Source organism: Marmota marmota, unplaced genomic scaffold, assembly GCF_001458135.2.
Source record: "Marmota marmota marmota unplaced genomic scaffold, marMar, whole genome shotgun sequence".
NCBI classification, from domain to species: domain Eukaryota; kingdom Metazoa; phylum Chordata; class Mammalia; order Rodentia; family Sciuridae; genus Marmota; species Marmota marmota.
This window is the reverse complement of record NW_026000171.1, coordinates 2458480-2479764: the sequence shown is the minus strand read 5'-3', so window position 1 is coordinate 2479764 and position 21285 is coordinate 2458480. Positions and strand designations below refer to the sequence as shown.

The 21285-nt window shown below is 48.2% G+C and overlaps 1 protein-coding gene and 1 pseudogene across 3 annotated transcripts in view; one reads left to right on the top strand and one right to left on the bottom strand.

Moving 5' to 3' along the window:
* Positions 1-21285, bottom strand: part of Vwf (von Willebrand factor) — a 156091-nt gene that overhangs the window by 95432 nt on the left and 39374 nt on the right. For all 3 annotated transcript variants that reach the window (XM_015500732.2, XM_048787659.1, XM_048787660.1), the window contains 6 exons: positions 15128-15264; positions 14320-14458; positions 13014-13114; positions 8511-8706; positions 7609-7824; positions 3661-3901 (listed from right to left, as the gene is read on the bottom strand). In XM_015500732.2, the coding sequence (XP_015356218.1) occupies positions 3661-3901; positions 7609-7824; positions 8511-8706; positions 13014-13114; positions 14320-14458; positions 15128-15264 (1030 nt within the window). The remainder of the gene's footprint in view (positions 1-3660; positions 3902-7608; positions 7825-8510; positions 8707-13013; positions 13115-14319; positions 14459-15127; positions 15265-21285) is intronic.
* On the top strand, positions 15600-17703 carry LOC107154854 (annotated as a pseudogene).

The window sequence follows — 21285 nt, the reverse complement described above, 5'->3', positions numbered from 1 at the left end:
AGCAAGCATTTTTTAAGTTCCTAGAGGAAAACACCTTGGAAAATATAGCTGGACAACTGTAGGAAAGTGACCACTGAGCTAAAGCCAAAAGATCACACCGGCAGAGGATGACATGACAGTGGCCCTCCATATCTATGGGTGCTGCCTCTGCAGATTCAACAGCTGCAGATCAAAAGTATTCAGGAAAAAAAATTATACCTGCACTAAACATGTTTCTTGTCATTATTCCCAAAACTATACAGTGTGACATCTATTTACCTAGCAGTTATATTGAGTTTGGCATCATAGGTAATCTAGAGATGACTTTCAAGAACATGGCAGGATGTGCATCGGTTATATACAAATACAGGACCTTTCTAGATAAGGGACATAAGCATGGCTGTTCCATGGAGTAAGGTTGTTCATATTCCCTTCTTCCCTTATTCCTCGTGCCCTGGCACCATCTTGGTCTGCCCTTCCAGCTAGCCTAGTACCTCTGCCCTCTCTCACAGGATCCCTGGTCCTCCTCTTACCCTCTGACTGAGCTCGGACTCAGTCGTCTTTCCTGCTCTTTGTCCCACTCCTCTTTGTGCCACTCTCACAGCTGCAACTGTTACCTCCAGCCCAATCGCCCCTCAAATGCCAACCCTCTAATTCAAGCTGTTGGTTCCATTTACTCACCAAGATATCCTCTTAGTAACTCAAAGTCATGAAGGCCAAAAGCAAACTCACCATCTGCCTCTACTCTTGAGAGCCATCCCACAGCTCCTGCCATCTCCATCCTCTCAGGCATTCAGGTTCAAAGCCCTGGGGCCATCGTCAACCCCTGGTGCTCTCAAATACCCCACAGTCTATTCACACCTCCAATGGCTCCAGATTCTGCCCCCAACTCCCCATTCCCACTGCACTGCCATTACCTGGTCCAGGGCCTTCCTACCTTTGTTTCATTCTATATCAACACTTGGGTACAACTGGTCTCCTCACCTTCACTCCCATGTGGCCTCCAGAACCCCCTCCCTGATACTCCACTTCATCCTACCTGCTCCCTGTTCAAAACCTTCCAAGGGCCATTTTGCCTACTGCAAAGTGAGCCCCCCACTTCTTTCAAAGACCCCTGATCCTGTTCCCAGCCTGACTCCTGTCTTACAGGCCTACCGTAGTTTGGATCTGGAATGCCCAGCCATGGGTGCATGAGTTAAAGGTTCAGTCCCCAGTTTGGGGCTATTGGGAGAGGTGGTAGAACCGTTAGGAGATGAGGTTTAGGGTCATTGTTGGTGAGCCCCCCAAGGAAACTGTGGGATCCTGATCTCTTTCTTTCTCCTTTGCACTCAACCACCATGAAGTGAATGGGCCTCCACCATGGACATGCTCCCACCATGATGTACTGTGATGCATAGGCCCAGAGCAACAGGGCCAATCTGTCATGGACTGAAAGCTTTAAAAATGTGAGCAAAAGACACCTTTCCTCTTTTAAGTTGACTCATCTCTGGTATTCATTACAGTAATGGAAAGCTGGCTAATACTCCCCTTCATGCAACCCGTGTTCCCACTAGAGGAGTTACCTTGGTGATTGTGAACACTCCTTGTGTGCTGTGTCCCTCGTCCTCTGCTTCCTCTAAAGCCACCCTCCACCCATCATTCCACCCCACCCCCACCATGGCAATCCTCCTCCAGGTCAAAAGCTACCTCCTTCATGGAGTCTTGCCCAATTCCCCCCAAATGGAATTAATATTCCCCTTTCTGAATGAGTAGGGCTTTTTATATCTCTTAGATGACAAGTCTACCAAAAGTTAAGATTACTGCAACTCCAACCAGAACTGTGTTAGGTACTGGGGGATTAGAGCTGAAGGTATGGCCTCTACTCTTGGGGCAGTCATGGTCCAGGGGTGAGGCCCAACACATTTTCCTGAAATACAGGAAATTAGTTCAATACTAATTGAAACAATACTGTTTCAATAGAAGTATAAACAATATGCTTTGGGTACATGAAGCTGGGAAGGACTGCAAATTAATATCACTGAACTGATGAGAAAAAGATTCATATGCAATGCAAAGTGCAGGCTTTGAATCTAGATTTGAAAGAACCGGTTATACAAAGTTTGAGATAATTAGGAGAAAGTGAATATGGACTGATTATTAGATGTTGTTAAGAAACTATTGTTAATGTTTGGATTAGTAATGGTACTATGGTTATCTTTATGTTTATAATAAAGTGTTTTTCTGTTAGAAATACCTATTAAATTATTTACAAATAAAATGATATGATATCTGAGGTTTTATTTAAACTATTCTAGCTGTAAGGGAGAGGAGGCAATAAATAAGATAATCATTGAAACTAAGGATGCATATGTTAAAGTTTCTTATATTGTTTTCTCTGCTTTAGTGTCTTTCTGAAATTTTCCATAATCGGGGCATTTTAACTGGTCTTCCCTAGTAGACAGTCAGCTTCTTTGGAGACCACACTGAGTCTGGCTCACGTTTAGATCACCAATTCTTAGCCAGAACCTGGGACAAAACAGGTAACAGGTAAATGTTTGCCCTATAAATGTTCTGTGGCAAAATTCTTCTGTGATCTCATCAGCCTTGTTGACACTGACTGTCAGGGCAGACTGGGCAAAGAACTGTGAGAAGCAAGCATGATGACCTCCTCTGCATGTGCATGAAGGATGTACATGATTTCAACCAGGATAGCTATGATATGGCTTGGATGTAGTTTCCCCCTAGCTCTCCCCACCCCCCAAAAAAATGCTTATGCTGGAAGCTTTGTCTCCAGTGTCACAGTGTTGAGGGCTGGTGGGAACGATAAGAAATAAAATCTAGAGGTTGGGAAGAACTGCATGGAGGCACCACCCTCAAAGGGATTAATGCCCATCTTGCAGGAGTTAGTTATATCAAGAGGGACTGGATTAGTTGTCAAGAGAATGGCTGGTTAAAAATCAAGCCACACGGGAACTGGGGTTGTGGCTCAGTGATAGAGTGCTTGCCTAGCATGTGTGAGGCACTGGGTTTGATTCTCAGCACCACATATAAATAGATGAACAAAATAAAGGCCTATTAACATCTAAAAAAATTAAGCCACTCCATGTTTGCTGTCTTCTGTGCCCTCTGCTCACCACTCACACACTCTCCTGCCATGTGGTAAGTCTGCCACGTTATAATGTAGCATGGGATCTTCATCAGAGGCAGCTGCACAACTTTGGATCTCTTTTTCTTATAAAGTACCCAGTCTCGAGTATTTTGTTATAGCAACGTAAAAATGGATTAAGACAGTGATGCACCATGAGGCAATACTGCTATGGCAGATTTTCTTCTGCATCAAATGCTTCATTCAGCCTGAGAACACTGAAAGGAGGCTGAAGGGGAGAGAAAGAGAAATCTCCCATTTCCTGTTTCAGAAGAGGGAAACAGAGGCCTAGAGCATGGAAATGGGACATGTTATAGTTGGCCATAAAGTTCAAAAATGCTTACTGATATGGTCTGAGTTTCTAGTTTTCTGCATAATAAGAAAATCAGAAGACCTTGGTAAAATCCCAGCTCTGCCTCTGACTTGCTGTGTGAGTCCGGACGAGTCACTTCCTTCCTGGGCTTCAGTTACTCAGCCACAAAATACAAGACTTGGAGGTCCATTTTCCTGTCTGGCGCTGTGCAGCACCATCCCCTAGCCCAGCTGCCTGCACTTACCACATGGTGTGGTGGTCTGAGAAGATGTCCGCAGGCTGGAAGATCTCACCATCATAGTAACAGGGGCACTGTGACTTGGGCACACAGTCCCCCCTTTCATCCTGGTAGAGCCCTGGGGGGCAGAAGCAGCCCTCCAGACAGACCTCATCACATTCTTCATCCGGGTAAGAGAGGGAGCGGCAGGTCAGGTTGCAGGGTGTCCCACACTGCAGGAACACCTGGCCCTCGGGGCAGTGCAGCGCTGGAAGGGAAGGGAGAGGGAGGAAGGATGACAAGGACATGAGTACCACCCCTTGCAGCCAGGACCCCCAATGATATCTGCGTAATCGCTACCTTCCTTTCCCACGATGAACAAAAGCATACCTTCAGGCACACAAGAAAATCAGAAGGGAAGGGAGATGAAGGAAGGTATTATAGTTATGAATGCACACGTTTCTCCCCATCTTAACCAGAGGGAGCATTGTTTGAGTCACATCTGAGATCTCCAAGCCCAGGACATGGTAGAAATTCCGGTGGATTTGAATATTTAAAAGAACTGGGAGTAACAGGCATGAGCATCACCATGATGGTGATGACATTAATGACTACCATCTGTTGAGCACCTACTGTGTGCCCTGCTCTTCACAGAGGTTTCAGCTAACTCGGTGAGTTAGCTCTTGTCACCCTCTTTCCAGAAGTGAGAAAACTAAGATTTGAGCTAAGGGACTGTTGATGTCATGCCTCCCAGGAAGAAGCAGCAGCAAGATTTGAGGTCTCTACAGCCCTGAAGGTCATGCTCTGAATAATTCTACTCTAAAAAGGAAACAGTCCCTCTGAGAAACATGTAAGTCATAAAGAACAGAGACACTCTTATACCTACTCCAGAAAAGTGGGCATCCCCCACCTTCCCACAGCCCCCCACCGCCTCGGCCAAATACAGAAATGACACAAGAGACAAAAACCAGAAAGAAATGGAGCAGAGTGCTGAAGCAGCTGAGAGCAAGGGCTCTACACCCCCAAATACCCAGGTTCAAGCCCCAGTTCTACCACTAATTAGCTACATGACCTTGAGCATTATCCTCACTGGAATGCAATAACAATATCTGCCTGGGTCTTTGTGAAAATTAAATAAACCAACACCTTTAGAGGCATGGTTGGCATACAGTAAGTGTTCAGTGTTATTATTACTAATAACATTGCTGGGGAAACACGGGCCCAGCTCATCAGGCTTGGGATGGGAGGAATATTCCAGAGAAAGATCCAAACCAAAGGCCTGGCACTCCTGCATTGTGGTCAGTGTGTCCTGGTAGTCTAACAAATACTCTGAGGATGCAATTCTTTTCTCGGAGGGTAAGACAGACATGGGAGATGTGGGGTGCCTTTTACCCTTCCAAAATGCCTTCCCTGTGCTCACTAGTACAAGCAATGAAAGCCCCATTCTGGGGACACAATCTTCCTAGGACTGTTAGAATCCTTGCCTCTCATTTCTTCAGCAGAAGCCCACGAGCGGAGCATCTCGCAGAAGCTGTAGAAGTCACCACTGACCACGAACCTCTGGCGAGACCCTGCAGCCTCCCTCCTGCCACCACCTTTGACTTGGTGTTTGAAGGTAGCTGGGAAGAGAGGGAGCCCTCTAATCACTGAGACCTTGATTTTTCTCTGACAGAGTGGAGAGTTTGAGCCACTGGATGAATGTGCAGAGGGAGGAGAGGGGAAGATGGGATGTGCTGGCCAACAGAACAGCGATCCCTTTCAAGCCGCTGAGTCTGCAGTGACAAGGGTAAGTCTGCTCTTCGTCCATCAAAGAGAAGCTGGAGCTGGGAACTCTCCTTTTCTGACAGACCATCTCTAGCCTGGCTTCAAGACTTATGTAATTTCTTCTTTAGTCTTCTTTCCCAGAATAAGCAATGCATATTTCAGCTTAGAAGACATGTATTGTGCACCCACTGCATGCTGGGGCAGTGTAAGGCTCAGGGATGCAAAGATGGTAAGCCTTGGTCCTTACCTTCAAGGACCCCATCTTCCCAAAGGAAACATGACCATTTTCAAGGGGGAAACTGTGTTGCTCCTGAACCTCTTTACAGCATGGAGTAGCTACATATTTAAGTGCCTGCTCCATAAATGTTCCCAACTGGTGTGACATCTTCCTTTCTGTGGAGAGACTCAGTGGTTTGGGGAGCTCTGTTCATTTCCCAGGAAGGGAAAATGAGACGTGGGTCCAGGGGACATTAGGTCAACAAAGGATGGAGTCAAGAACCAGGAGTTGAGCCCACCACCTTTGGGCTCAGAGGAACAACCCAAGGTCATTTGTGACATACACCCATCAAGACAGAGACCTCTCGTCCTTGAATGTCTCCAGAGAGAGTTACCTCCTCACAACCCAGCACTTTCTCCAGTATCATAAAGCCTCAAGAGTCAGGAAATTCTATACCCAAGACTGAGTCCCTGCCATGGCTGTGTCAGCCCATTTCCCCTGTTCTCTTCAGTGGAGATAAAGAATAGCGAGAGATTTTTAAGATGCTTCCAATGGCCCTTGGCATTCTGGGCGAATATCTTACAACAGGAACGCCATGGGAGGCTGCAGCTAACTGGTGGTGCATAATTTCTAATATTGGTGGGCCCAAGGCATACTCCTTGACTCATTACTTTCCCCGATTTCTAAATTTCTAATCCAGAAACTCGAGTTCAGAGGCTCTAGCAAAGAGTCAAGGTCATGTTGCTGGTAAGTCATAGGTAAGCAGCCAGGAAGGCTTCAGCTGCGCTCTTGCCACTGCCAACCTAAGATTCCCTGTGACATCCCAGGGTTGGAGGGACAGGGCGGGCTCCACTGCATGCATTTGTAGATTTTTGTTGTTGTTGTTCATCCCTACTTTTGACTCTACTCTTTGTTAGGAGATTCCTTATACTTGAAACATGAGTTGGCTCAGTGGACCCCAAATATTGACACTTCTAGAGAACCCCCACCTAAACATCTCGTCAAATACATGATATTAATCCCTTTATCACTGCTCACAGCTCCTGTTTTCCTGCTTCTGTCAGGACACCCTACATTTTAGACTCCAAACACATCTTCTCCCTAAAAATCAGAATATCCACTCTATCTTACGCTTATGGAAAGCCTGCCTCACTTTCACACCTTAGTACTACTATTCTACCAAATCTTCTCTTTCAAGAGAGCACCTTGTAAAACCATGGTAAAGTACACCTCCTCCTGAAAGCCTTCCTTGGTTGTCTCTGCCCTTTATCTGCTTTGCCTTTTATTCAATGTGATAGGCACCTCCTAGGGAGAACTCAAAAAAGAAGGTTCAAGTTCCTCATCATTGCTATGGCCTGACCACACTGGGCACTTAGCAAATGTCCCCAGAGCAATAACGGCAACAAAAAAGTGTTCCCACTCTAGACGCCCACTAGCATGGAGCAGAGACCAACTTTGGCGCCAGGAATCTACCAGTGCAGAAGGAGATGTAAAAGTCAGCAGGACAATGATGCTATTCAGCTTTGTGTAATTTTATATGGTGCCAAAGATTTTTGCCAGGAGTCCATCAATGGCTTCCAGCAGTTATAAGCAAAGGATTTATGTGAGCGGGCATCGCCTCCATCAGATTCCAGGAATGCTGGGACCCACTGGGACCTGGGACCTATTCACTCCACACCTGATCGTACCAGTAATGAACACTAGGTGGCAGCAGATACAGGCGATCTCTTCCTGGAAGGCTCCAGGTAGGAGCGCCAACTTGCCCTGCTGGAAGAGCTAGCCCCTCCACCACTACATCCTGCCAGGAGGTGGAAGTGAAAAGAACTATCTGCACAGCCCAGGTTTGTCAAAATGCTGATGGGCCCATTTCCAAGTGAAATGATGCAGAAAAAGTGCTTTGAAAAGACCAATTGGACCAAGACCACAGGTGTGGGTAGAGTTTGGGTTGTGTGCCTGGAGGGGTGCAGCAGGCAGACGGTAGGGTAGAGACCCACCACAGAAGTTGGACTTGCGCCATGCGATGTGCACGCCTCTCCGCGCACAGGCCTCAGCGTAGTTGGCCACAGCATTGCACAGACAATCCCTGCCGTCGGAGCAGGAGCAGACGTCGTAGCGGCAGTTCTGCAGGTAGGGCAGAGGGCTGACTGTGTGGTGGCAGGCCTCGAACGTGGAGGACGTCAGGAGAGAGCAGGCCTCCTCTGCGAACCTGGCTGTGGTGAAGAGAGTGGATCAAGCCCAAGATGAACGGAGCCCTGAGCCACTCCCCTCAGAGTCTCAATCACAGGGACTCTGACACCCCATACCCAAGAGAAGAGCAATGGCTCCAACCCTGAATCCCCCACACCCACTTCTCTGTCAGCAGCAGATTCTGCAAAAACAACTCTTGGCTCTGGAGTTTACTGCAATTTTTCTTCTGCAGCCAATTTACTTTCCTAATTACATTTGGCTCAAATACATATTAAACCGCAGCTCTGGAACACACACCCACTGACAGAAGAAAGTGGTCAGCGATGGCTTGGGTCAGAGGGGGATGTTATTATAGGACTGAACTGCCGCTGCAGACAAATCCGCACGTGGCCACCTTAGTCCATTTATCTTACAATAATTCAAGTCTAATTTCATGTGGCTGTCGCGCCTGTAGACCAGAACATCCAGGGACAGGAAATGTACTATTCTTTTCTTTCTCAGGCTTTGGCTCAAGGAGGGCATTCAATAAAGAAGCTTTGAAGAATAAATGAGCCAGTTGCAGATAATCAAATGCTGATAGTAAAAATAAAGGTGCACCTAACCCCTCGCTCCATGCACTGCCGCTCCCCACCCCCCACCCCCACGGTGGGTGCGCTGTCCCATTTAATGCACCCGAATGCCAGAGGGCTGGGCGCTGCAGCTCACGTACTCAGGCGCGGGTTGAGGCTACAGGGATCGATGTGCTGCTTCCGCAGGTCCTGGCAGTCCCCGTGCAGCTTCCAGGCGTTCCCGAAGTCCACCACCAGGGGCTCCACCAGGCCCGCGGGGGTGAGGAAGTCGTCACCCTTGTTGCCATTGTAATTCCCACACAAGCCACAGGTCTTCCCGGCATAGAGTGGGGACAGCTGTGGGGAGAAGCCAGACTACCTTGAAGCAGCGGCGGCCGACTGAGCAACCGCTTTGTTTCACTTGTAAGATGGTTTTGATCTTCCCCAGATGAAAAATAAATACGAATGGTAACTAAGCCTTAGGCTGTAGGAGAAACAAATAAATAAAACAAACAGCAGTACACATTCACCACTTCCACCCTGGTCCTTCAATCTTAGTCAGAGAAGGACCAAGCCAAAAGGGATTCTAAAGATTATCTAGTCACTTAAAAATGGAGAAACTGAGGCCCAGGGAGGGAAAGGGACTTGCCCAGGGTGACAGGAATAGTGGCAGAGCTGGGATGAGTCAGTAGGTTGAGCCCAGCCCCAGGTGTTTTGTGTCCACACCTGCCAGATGGCCTAGGCCAGTGGCCCCAGTTCCCCTGAGATCAAGTACAAACTCAACATTTGTCCACTGAATGCTTTCATTGGTCACACGTGGGCAAAGCAGGCTGAGTCAGGTGTGGTCTAAGTCCTCTGCAGCTGACACTGTATGACCAGTAGCAACACCTTTCTCAGTGGCATCACTGAGCATCACTAAAAAGAAGAGGCCCCCCTGCCAAAGGGGGCTGTCAGGATGGCAATTGGGGATAGTGAGGTCCAGCAAGGACACTGGGGCAGTGTGCTGTGTGGTGACCAGGACTCAAACACCCAACCATCGGCACATCACTCATTGTCCAATTAGAGCTGAACAAAGCTCTGAACCCAAAGGGCACATCAAGGGACAATTAGGGAAATGGAACCTGCCTTTTGCCCAGGACAGGTGGGGACACCTGGACCCTGATGTGAAGATAGAGCAGGGGTTGGACCCAAGAGTCCTGACTCCAGCTCTCCCCATAACTAACAAGGCCTGTGACCTCCCTGTGTTCTGAAGCCTCATGAGCTAGGCCTGGGCCCCCCATGGTCATCTCTTGGAGGCCCTTCCGGCTGCTAGCCCTGACTTAACAAGGTACAAGATGAACAATCCAGTGAAAGATTATACACCCTTATAAAATATGCCCAAGTAAATATCCTTAATAAGAAAGGAAACAGAGGGATGCCCTCCTTGTTTGCTTTAAAAATATCTAGTGTCACATTAGGGCACCAAGGCCTTTCCTGACCTCTCCCCTTAAAATTTAAATCCTCCAACCCTGGCACTTCCTGCTCCCCCTCCTCTGCTTTATTTATCTCCCCAGGATTTATTCTAATATATGATTTAATTTACTTGTTTGCTTTGTTTATTGTCTGCTTCCCCCAGGAGAATGTGAACTAAAAGAGGGCAGGGTCTGTGCCTGCTCCGTTTCCCCACTGTATGCTCAGCATCCAGAATGCTGTCTGTCTAAGTCCCTGCAGGCTGCTGAAACCAAATTGTAAACCAGGTGGCTTAAAACAACACTCTTATTTCTGGTAGTTTGGATCCTGGGAAGTCCAAGATCAAGGCACCAGCAGATTCGGTGTCTGCTCAGGGCCCCTCTTCCTGGTTCAGAGATGGCCTCTACTGCAGCCTCACATGGTAGAAGCTGGTCTCTGGGGACTCTTTTATCAAGGCATTAATTCCATTCATGAGAGCTCTGCTCGGCAACTTAGAGCCCTCCCACAGCCATGGGTGTTAGAATTTCAGCATATGAATTGGTAGGGGACACAAACATTCAGCACAGACGTGCTGGTGGACGCTCAATGAATATTTGTTAAATGATTGAATTGGTGAACTAATGAATAACTCAGTGCACAGATGGGTTCTTCTCCCAGCGCCTGCTGAAAGGCAATACCAACAGTCAGGGCTGGTGGGAACTGAGCAGCAAAATGGTGATGAACCGGGAATCCCCTTCCCCTCTTCTCAGCATCTTTCCTCCTGCTTCTTAGACATATAGCTCATGCTCCCCAAAATCCCCTTTGTTCACTTCTGCTGGCCACTGTCACTATTGCCCCGCAACTCTTGAAAATATTCTGCCCCCCCATTCTGACTTTGGCTTGTCTCAGAGGTCAGCATGGCCCACGGTTAGAACCATGGATGCATCCAGGGTCTGCAGGCCGTGCCTGGCTAAGAGGCCTACAGTGTCCAGGCTAGGACACTTCTGAGAAGACACTTGCTGTTTGAAACAGACTTGTGCTGGTGGCAGTTCTGACGTAGTGAAGACTGTCAGACACCTTTTCCACAGCACTCTGCTGGAGCTGGACTGGACCCTGTAGCCAGGGCCTTGCTGTCTCAACAGAGGATCCGAGGGCCCCTCTCCCAACAGAGGATAGTTGGGCCTGCCTCCAACTATCTCCTCCACCTAGCAGTCCCTGAACCCAGGTGCTAGCCCTGTGCTCCCACCTCCTGCCCTTCACAAACGCCCCCTTTCCTGCATCATACCAAACCCACAGGACAGTCCACAGGTCATGGGGTCATCTGATCCTGTCCTGAACCTTCACCAAATCCTCTTCTTATAAGCTAAACTTATAAGCTCAAACAACACCCCAAAGACCCCATTCCTGTGGAAAGGAATCTAGCTCTCTCGGAGGAAAAACAAAGAACAGAGGAAGCTGAGGAGAAGTGGGCAGACACCCATGACAAGAAGTCCTGGAACAGCTGATGGAGGGAAGAAACTTCGTGGGTGAAGAGCACCCACTGTGACACATGGGAGGGGGCTGGGAAAGTGAACTGGCTCATGTGGAACATCCCCTTGAAGCCCGGGTGCAGGAGGAGTGACTCAACAGTGACCTGGAGACCAAGCTCTGTAGGAAACTGAGCTCTGTAACCAAATGACCTAGAGACTGGGGCAAGTTCCTCTGGCTCCGGAAATGATGAATCTTTATTTCCAGTTGGAAAGTGGGTGTCTGACAAGAGGATCGGCCATCCTTCCTGATCTGTGGTCTGTGGTTGCAAGGTTACTTTTTATAAACAAAAAGAAAAAAAAAAGAGTTAAGTATGAAACTCTCTCAAGGGATCTAGGACAAGAGAAAGAACTGATCACCTGAAAAGGGAGAAAACAGGATTCCACCTCCAACGTCCATCACAGAATTATACCAAGGATCCTGGGGAGCAGGGATCCAAGGATACAGGAGGAGTCTCTCCAGAATCCTAGTGTGACAGTTCTCAAAGGGGTGGTCTTGGGACCCACGGGGGGCAGGTCTCTGAGGCCCTTTCAAGGGATCTGCAAGCCTGAAACTACTTTCATGAAAACATGACATCATTATCACCTTTTCCCTTTTCATTCTAAGTGCACAGTGGAATTTTCCAAAGGCTACATGACACACTTTATCACAAAAGATTGATTGCAGAAGTAGATATGAGAATCCAGCTGTCTTCTATTAAACCATTCATTAAAGAGATTTACAGAAATGTATGGCAATGGTATTCTTCTCACTACTTAGCTTTGTATTGGGAAACAGTTATCTCCCCCCTGCAAAAAAAAAGGGTATTTATATTAATGTGCAGTAGTTTCAGTATTATATTTTTAAACATGTTAATAAATACATGTTCTAAATGCCTCTAATTTCTAATCTCACCAATAGATACAACCCTCATTGAAGATCTTGGGGTCCTTAAATAATTTTTAAGAGTGAAATAACATTCTGAGACCATAAAGCAAGAACTAGTGGTCTAATGGGAAGACACTGGGCAGAGAGCAAGCCCTTGCTCTGCCATGGAGTGGTGTGGACTGGGGGTAGGCTCTCAATTTCCCTATACCTCATTTGTCCCCCTAATAAAACAGCAGTGGTAATACCAGTGCTGCCCACCTGCCAGGGGCTTTTCAAGAGAAACAACATATCCCCAAACTCCCTAAAGTCTGGATAACCATCCAGGTGATTCCAGGACCCCTAAGAATAAGAGGATGTGGCCCGCAGACTCAGAGGCCCAGTGACTCAGTGAGGAATCTGGCAGACCCCTATGTAGCCTTGCACAGATGGGGTTGGGGGCAGCTTTCTCCCCCCAGGGGTACAGGACATGGGGTCCTGGCTGTGTTCCAACCCAGCTCTTCCCTTGCTGCTACAGTGAGCACCCAGGAAGACACCCCCTCCTCCCAGGCCTCATTGCAGCTAGGAGATTGGTCAGCAAATTCACCACCTCACCAGCCCCACCAGGGCCCAGCACAGGGACATCTGATCCCCAGAAGAGAGAACCTGTCAGGCCAATAGGGGGCGTCCAGAAAACAAACACTAGCTTCTCATAGACAAGAGAGGCCTGTTCCTCACTCTGGGGGTGTAGGGCCTGAGGAGAAAGGAATTCTTCTCCCACCACACAAAGCCATTCTGCCCAGAGCACAAGGGGTACTTTGTTAGGATCAGGCTCCCGGGAGGCAATGGCTCCAGAGGGGACCTACCTTCACCAGCAGCTTCCCACGGCCATCCCACTCCACCTGCAGGTCCTCCCCATAGCTGAGGCGCACAGAGGTCATCACAGTGTGCTGGATGCGGAGGTCACCTGGAGCCCAGCAAGACAGTATTCAGGCTGAGGTGGGGAGGGACAGTGTGGTGGGGTGGCAGGCAGGCAAGTTGGGAGAGATGGGATGTCTCATAAAGACCATAGCAATGACCAGAGAGGATTTAAAGCAGATGGGATGTCCATGAGGCTTAAGGGGGTCTCCGAGGAAGGGTAGACAGAGGCAATTAGGATTCCCCAAAGATCCCCAAGGGCCTCCTGTATACCCTGCAATTCCCTGTAATTTCCCTCAATGCCACAAGAGGGCAGAAGAGGCTCCTGCATTCTTAACTATAAGGCGGTTCTTTTGCAGTGGAGATCTGCCACTGAACTCCCACGCTGGGCATGCCTGGGCCTCTCTGCCTGTGCATATGGCTTCCAGACTGGATTGCTCAGTCCCTCTGGCTGAGTGATGCTGTGTGCAAAGCTGAACACAGCAGTGATCACTACTAGGAGAAGGTAGAGACAAGTCAGGAGCTTATACCTTGCCCCAGAGGAACATATATCATCTCATGGAGAGACACACACAGCTGAACACACATGGACATCAGTGTACTCACTAGCCCAAGTTCATCCACTGCGTGCAATGCTAGGATTGTGGGCAACAGCGTGGCCAGGAGTCATGGAGGACAAAGGGTCTGAGAGCCGCTTTGCGGGTGAAGTTTGGGTGTTAGGCTGTGTGAAAGAAATTTTGCTTTGACAGGCACTGTGCAAACCAGGTGGAGACACTGACCAGCAAGGCTTTTCCCAGGGCAGAGGGTCACATGGCTTTGCCCCCACCTGGCATCTTTGGTCTGACCCCTTCAGCAGCCATCCCCAACCTCTTGGGGTGTGGTCAGCTTCCACTCCTTTCCCACCCCAAAGTACAACCAGAATCACCCTGCCTCAACCGGTTCCTTTGGCTCAAGTCAAGGCAAAAATCCTCTTGGCATCTTTACCTCTCTGTACTCTCTCCCAGGCCTAGATCATCTCCTCCCTTACCAGATGTTCAGCCAGCTTTCTCTTTGAGTCCCTCTCCTCCAGGAAGCCTTCCTTTCTTGCAAGGATGCCTGCCAAGAATATCCACCCTGTCCTCCAAAGGTAACTCCCCATCACATTCCCAGAGAAGAGACAGATGGACCCTCACCAGGAAGGAAGGAATGTTGAGGAGGAGGGGTGCTATGGGAGAAGCTGTGCCAGCCTGGGGCTTGGTAGAAGAGTGAGCCCACCTTGAAGGAGGGGGACCTGGACATCCTGGCCATTCATGGAGACTCCTCCTCCATGCTTCAGCTTCACGAGACTGTTGTGCAGGGTGGGCAGCCTCACAGTGGCTGAGCGGGTGCAAACAGCATCAGGGTCATCAGCACACTGTCGAGAGAGGATTCAGGGTGACCTCACTGCAACCCCTGCCAGTCTAGCACCCAGCCCAGGACCAATTTAACCAGAGAAACACCTCAACTTCAGAGAGCCTGGGCACCTCCATCTTCACAAAATATTGTATGTGAATGAGGCCCCCAGAAGCATGCAAGAAGGCCCTAACCCCAGCCCCCTACAAACACCCCTTAATATCCTGTCCTGGTCTTATACAAAGAAGTATAGACCTCTGGTTCATCTTCTTGTCCCTGGGCCAATTAATACAAGAAAACCAGGGACTCTGTCCTCAGGGGAATTCGATAGCTCTACCTCTCTTCCCCTCTGCTCTGTTCCCTACAAAAGAGTCTGCATGTAAACCATGGAGCTCAGAAAAGGTGATGGGCCCTCTTTGCCCCCGCCCCACTCAGTCCTCAGCACCCAACAGCAGAGATCCAGCCATGGGGGCCACAGAGCAGACCTAAGGGGATGCTTCTCCTGGGCATAGACTGAGCTGGCCCTGAGTAGGTGCTGGCAGGGCAGGTGCCTTCTCCCAACAGCGAGAGAGCAAGGCATAGCTGGGTTTCCGTGAATGAAGCCAGCTGAAGTCTGGAACAGCCGCCCCTCACCCCAGTAGCTCTGCAGCCACCTCACTGCCTCCTGGCAGGTCAGCACAGCCAAACTCACCTGCACAGTCTCTATGACAATGGAGAAGGAGTGATCCTGGCAGTCCTGGGCCAGCAGGTACTGGCAGATCCCACTGAAGGTGAAGTACCTGTTGTCGAAGCTCTTGAAGTGAGATTGGCCTGTGACAAGACACTCCCCTGGAGGGACACAGAAGAAGGGAGAAGCAGGGGTTAGGGAAGCCCCCAGGGTGGCAAAGGTGGCACGCATATACAAACAGGGTGCTCTGCTCCCCAGAACTCCAGAGGTGTCCTTGCCCCACGCCAGTCTAAAACCAGGTTCTAGCAGAGGCTCTAAGTCAGTCCCCACTCCCTAATGGTAGGATGTCAAAGCTGGGTCATTCAGTTCAATTTCCCCTTTTGCAGATGAAGAAACTAAGGGAGATGACAAAGCTGTGCACAGTCAGCAGCCGAGCCAGGGCCAGAAGCCAGCGCTCCTGACTCTCAGCTCTTGCCACCTCTATTTCTTTCTGGGCATGCTGCCCCAGGTTCAGAGCATCTCCCAGGTCAGTGTCACAGCACTGCAGAAAGCAGTGCCTGGCCACAGGAGGCTGTCCAACTGCTCTGTGCACTGGCATGTGGAGGGGCTCAGAGACACAGCCCCACCCAGGAGAGTCCTGAAGGCCAGGAGGCAGCGTAGGCAGCCAGAGGCAGGGAGAGGAGGGAGGTGGAGCTGTCTCAGGGCTTAGCAGTAGCCAGCCCTGGTCTCTATCTGCGCCTCAGCAGAGGAGCAGCTCTGGGCGGTTCTGAGGCCACCTCAGAGGCACGGCCATGCTGTGACTTCCACTGGGGCCAATGGGGGAGGGAGGCGGGCAGAAGACCATCTGCTCATGATCTCACCACTGCCCTGTCAGGGCTGACCTCTGCAAGGCCAGCTCCGGAGCCCAGGCTGACACATCTGTAGTGGGTGGGACTAGGACTCCCCTTCATCATCTGAGAACTCAGGGCCCTCGATGTCCCCCCCCAACCAACTGCCTCTCCAACTCCCTGGGGGGCCACAGCTCAGGCCCCACACATCCTGGAGGATGTTCAAGCATGTCTGCCAAAGTCTCTGCCCTGGCTTGGAGCAACCCCATCTTCAGGACCCACAACAGATAAACCAAAGCTAAATCGGGCATCTGGGTGTCTTGCCAACCTCGCTCTGTGCATCTCTCCATCTTCCCTCAACTTTGCCATCTACTCTACAGAAAAGAAAGGGGGACTTCCTTCCCACCCCACCACTCCTGATCAGTGCTGGGTTCTCCACTGCCTTTGCCAAGCCTAACACTGAAGTTCCCCCTAAGAGGGACCTACAGCCCACCCCACATGGTCCCATCTCTCAGGGCTGACATGGGGCTCTCTCACACAGCCAGGAGGTTCCCAAAGGGCACAGGGAGACTCCAGTTGCTCACCTATCAAGGATGAGTACCAGAAAGGGTGGGCAGTGGGGAGTGGGCCCCATAGCCTCCAGCACCACAAGGAGAGGAAGATGAAATCCAGGATGAGGATGAAGATGATGGGGACAGTGACAAAGAAGAGAATGAAACTGACAAGACCACTGGCAAGGAAGTAAACACTGAACCTGAAGCTCATTCCATCTCAGATAACGATTGTGCTGAAATGAAGAAATTACCGTAGCTTTTCCAAAGGCTTTATCCAAAGCCTCCTCTGAACACTGCAGAACTAACAGACCTCTTAATTGGCCAGAACTGCATTGGGAATGTGATTAAGAATGTTTCAGACACAGAAATGACGATGCGGATGAAGATGAGATTTTTTGGTTTCATAAGCCTTTTAAATTTAACTGGAAGAAAGGATGTCCAGTGTGCTGAACAAATTAAAGAGTTGATTTTAAGCTTCTGTGAGAAGAACCGTGAATAGATCATGGTTAAACAGCCGGACAAGCTTTTAAAACTGACACCACCCAGCCTTTGGGCTTTCTACTAAGTGAAAGATTCATCCACCTCTCTCCACAGACTGCCCTCCCAAACACCAGCCGCTTCAGAAAGACGAGGAGAGTCATGCAAACTAACCAGCCGTGTGGGAGGTGTCCCTTCTACCTGCTGACTAGCAAGACATGTGTGGAAGCAGGAAAAAATCAATTCCAAAACAGAGATGGAACAACCAGAATGCAGAGGAAGAATTTTTCTATGAGAAGGCAGTCCTGAGGTTCAGCTTCTCAGTGCAAGAAGAGGGTGACACTTGAAGAGCGACACTTGCCTGGGAGGCAGGGGGTCTTCTATGGTTGTGCCAAACCATGATGCTCATTCCAGGCAACAAGATAAGTGAAATCATAGCTAAGCTGAAAGGGATGGGCTTATTTTTGTAAAATTACCAGAAAACTATGCGGAGATTTACTGAAAAACTCATAATTATTCAGATTTAAGTCCTCTACAAAAAGTAGGGTTCTGTTCCATGTGTTCCACATCTTGAAAATGTGACACATTTTCAAAATATCTCGTTCTTTGGTCAAATTATGAATGGTTGATTAAAAACTTCCAATAAGAAGAAAAGCATGGAGTAACAATTTAAAGTACTCCATAAAATTCCTATTTTTTATTCTAAAATCATTTTTAAAGAAACAAATAAAGCCAAGTACCAGAGGACCCCACTGCCTGCTACCATGTGCCCATATTTTCACTGATAGGCACAGTCAAGGGACAGGCTAGACTTCACAGCTTTGGATCAATTGTGGTTCTGCCTTGAGTATGTATTGAAGGCAGAGGGCAGGTGAGAAGCCCCAGGTTACTGATAAGTATCCCTAGGCCTAGTCCTCAGGGCCACTGACTCCTTCCAGGATGGCATGGACAGGAGGGCACACCAGGCCAAATGATGGGAGAAGAAAATAAGGAGGTCCCAGATCGTTCACCTAATATCACCTCCCCACTCATTGCCCTCCCAAAAGGGCAAGCATGAGAGGTTCATGGAAATCAGAGAACAGGCAACAAGATAGGGTCAGAGGTCACCCCAGCTCATTGTAAATGTCCTGGAATTTCAAATCCAGCAATGTCACAGGAAAACCTTTTTAAACGACTGGTTTTCAGAAAACACCATTGCTGGACAAACAGAGCCACATAATCATTTATGTCAAATGTCTTGACCCTGCTGCAATGAAATGGGTGGGAACTCTTTCCCCAGCCTTTCTCTGTTTTCTCTAGAGCACTCTTATCTGAGTAAGAAATTGGACTTCCATTATCTTTGACAATGCCCAGGAAAAGAGGGTCAGTGAGAAAATGTGCAAATATTCAAGAGCAAAACTTTCAAGGCTAAAATCTAATCCTCCATCTGATTTCCTGATCTGACCCCACTGATTTGTTTCTGTTCGAGACGTCTAAATATCATATTCAGCTTATCTCCTTGGTACAATTGAGGAACAGGACTGCAAACACAGGAAACCCAGGGAAACGGATGGGTGAGTTGCCGGGTAGCAGTTGGCCAAGGAGCTGGAACATCTGCCCAAACAATGGGCCTTATGGCCAGGCCCACCCCTCTTCTACCTGGAAGAGGACACCTAGGATATTAGCAAGCAGGCAGCAAAAAGCAGCCCTGGAAATCAGCCAACCATCATTAGACAGAAAGGTAGGCACTACAAGTTTGGTGAATGAATGAAGGCACAAGATTTTTAGAGAAATACAAATCAAAACTACTCTCAAAACTATTCTAAGATTTCATATCATCTTAGTCAGCATGGCAATTTACAAGAATACAAGCAACAATAAATGTTAGTGAGAATGTGGGGAAGAAGGTACCCTCATACATTGCTGGTGGGACTACAAATTGGTGCAACCACTATGGAATGTGTTATGAAGATTCATCAGAAAACTTGGAATGGAATCACCATTTGACCCAGCTATCCCACTCCTCAGTAAGTACCCAAAGGACTTAAAATCAGCATATTATAGTGATGTAGCCACATCAATGTTTATAGCAGCTCAACTCACAATAGTTAAACTATGGAACCAACCTAGGTGCCCTTCAACAGATGAATGGATAAAGAAAATGTGGAGTATTACTCAGCCATAAGGAAGAATGAAATTATGTCATTTGCTGGTAAATGGATGGAGCTGGAGAATAGCGTGCTAAGCGAAATAAGCCAATCACAAAAAATCAAAAGCCAAATGTTTTCTCTGATATGTGGAGCTAATTCACAATAAGTGGGGGCATGGGAGCAGATAGTTACTTTGGATTAGGTAGAGGGGAGTGAAGGGAGGGGAGGGGGTATGGTATAGGAAGGATGGTAGAATGAATTGGACATTATTATCCTAGGTACATATATAACTATATGACCAGTGGGATTCTACATCATGTACAACCAGAAGAATGAGAAATTATACTCCCATCTATGCATGATGAATCAAAGTGCACTCTACTGTCATGTATAACTAATTAGAACAAATAAAAATAAATAAATAAAATTTAAAAATAGCATACAAAAGTAGAGCATCCTGAAGTTAATGCAGATTGATTCCCACATGAATAAAGGTCCTCTCTCATTTAAAAAAAAAAAAAAAGGGCGGGGGGGAAGGAAACCTCTTTTCTGATGGAAGAACATCACCTCTTTCAGACAAACCTCTTGTCTGCATCAAGCAAGCCCTGCACAGGCTGCTCTGCTTGGGTGGCTTTTGCTCCCTGCCTGCAGCCTTCCCTGCAGAAATGTCAGCCACAGGCCTTTAGCAAAGCAACTCAGACTTCCTCCAGACATGAGAGTTCACAGAAGCCTGCCCGTAAAACACCATAACATCTCCACCAAATGTGAAAATGCATCTCTAAGTGCTCTGTGGGAACCATCTGTTGGTTGCTCCTTTGAAGTGGTCATTATTACCTCCAGTTCACAAATAAGGAAACTAAAGAACACAGAAGTTAAATTAATCCAAGGTTGCAAAGTGGTCAAAGAGTGATTTGAACATGGACAGTGTAATAGTTTGTATCTGGAATATTCCCCAAACGCTCACATATTGAAGACTTGGTTCCCATCGCAGCGGAGTTCAGAGGTGAGGCTTTGGGAAGTGGTTGGATCATGAAGGTGCTAACCACATGGATGGGTTATCCCATTGAAGAGTTTATAATTCAAGGAGGTAAGACCCAGCTGGAGGAAGCAGGTCACTGCGGGCATGCCCTTGAGGACTATATCTCATCCCTGGACTATATCTCGTTCCTGCCCCCTCCCCACTTCCTGGGTGTCACCAGCTGAACAGCTTTCCTCCACCACGTGCTTCCACCACGATACAGAACCAGCCACCCATAGAATGAAACTTCAAAAACTATGAGCCAAAATAAATCTTTCCTCTTTTTTTTTTTTTTTTTGTCTCGGGTGTTTCATCACAGTGATGGAAAGCTAGCTAACATGGGCTGTCTACCTGGATCCAGAGCCCTAAGCACTTGACACCACTCAACAGTGCTTGGTGCACTGGCTCCTGTACTTTCTGCACACTTGATTTCTTTAGGCCAAGCCTGATGTCATTCTGATTCTGGGCATGTGTAGAAATTTGTCAAAAAGCATAGGGGCAACATAGAGGTTATATGGAAGAAAACCTTAGCTATGAAAAAAGATGCACTACCTGGCTTGAAGGAACTCTGATGTAACTCCAGAGACCCCCAACAAGGGCTGGGAGAGACCCTGGAAGCTTTCTAGAATCTCAGAGACTCCGAATCCCCAGAGGAGCCCAGGCACCCAGGAATATACCCTCCTAAGGGAGCTCATCCACCCTAGTTTATTCATGGCTGTCTCTGTTGTCCAGGAATGAGGTGCTTATTTTCCTTCTTAGAAACTTAGGAACAAACTGACCTTGAATCCCAAGATTGAACTTCAGGGCTGGGATAGAATCCATCAAATTACCTTGAACCCGAGTAATAGAGTCCGCTAATTCCTCCCCTCCCCAAAGAGGTCTCTCCACCCTCCTGTACCACCTGCCCAGCTACACTCCCACCTCACCCCCACCCTTCTATGGCACCTTCTTTGTACCTTCATCTATGTCTCTGCCCTTCTCACCCCTGCTTAAAGAAACTGCTGCCTCTGTGCTCTGGGAAAATGCTAATGGCTCATTAGCATTGATGGGGTACTTGTTGGATGTGAAGTAATAATAGCCTCACAAGGGCCATGGGGTAAAGTTGCTCTTATCATCCCCATTTGACAGACAGGGAAACTGAGGCTGTGAATCATTAAGTAGCTGACCAAAAATCACC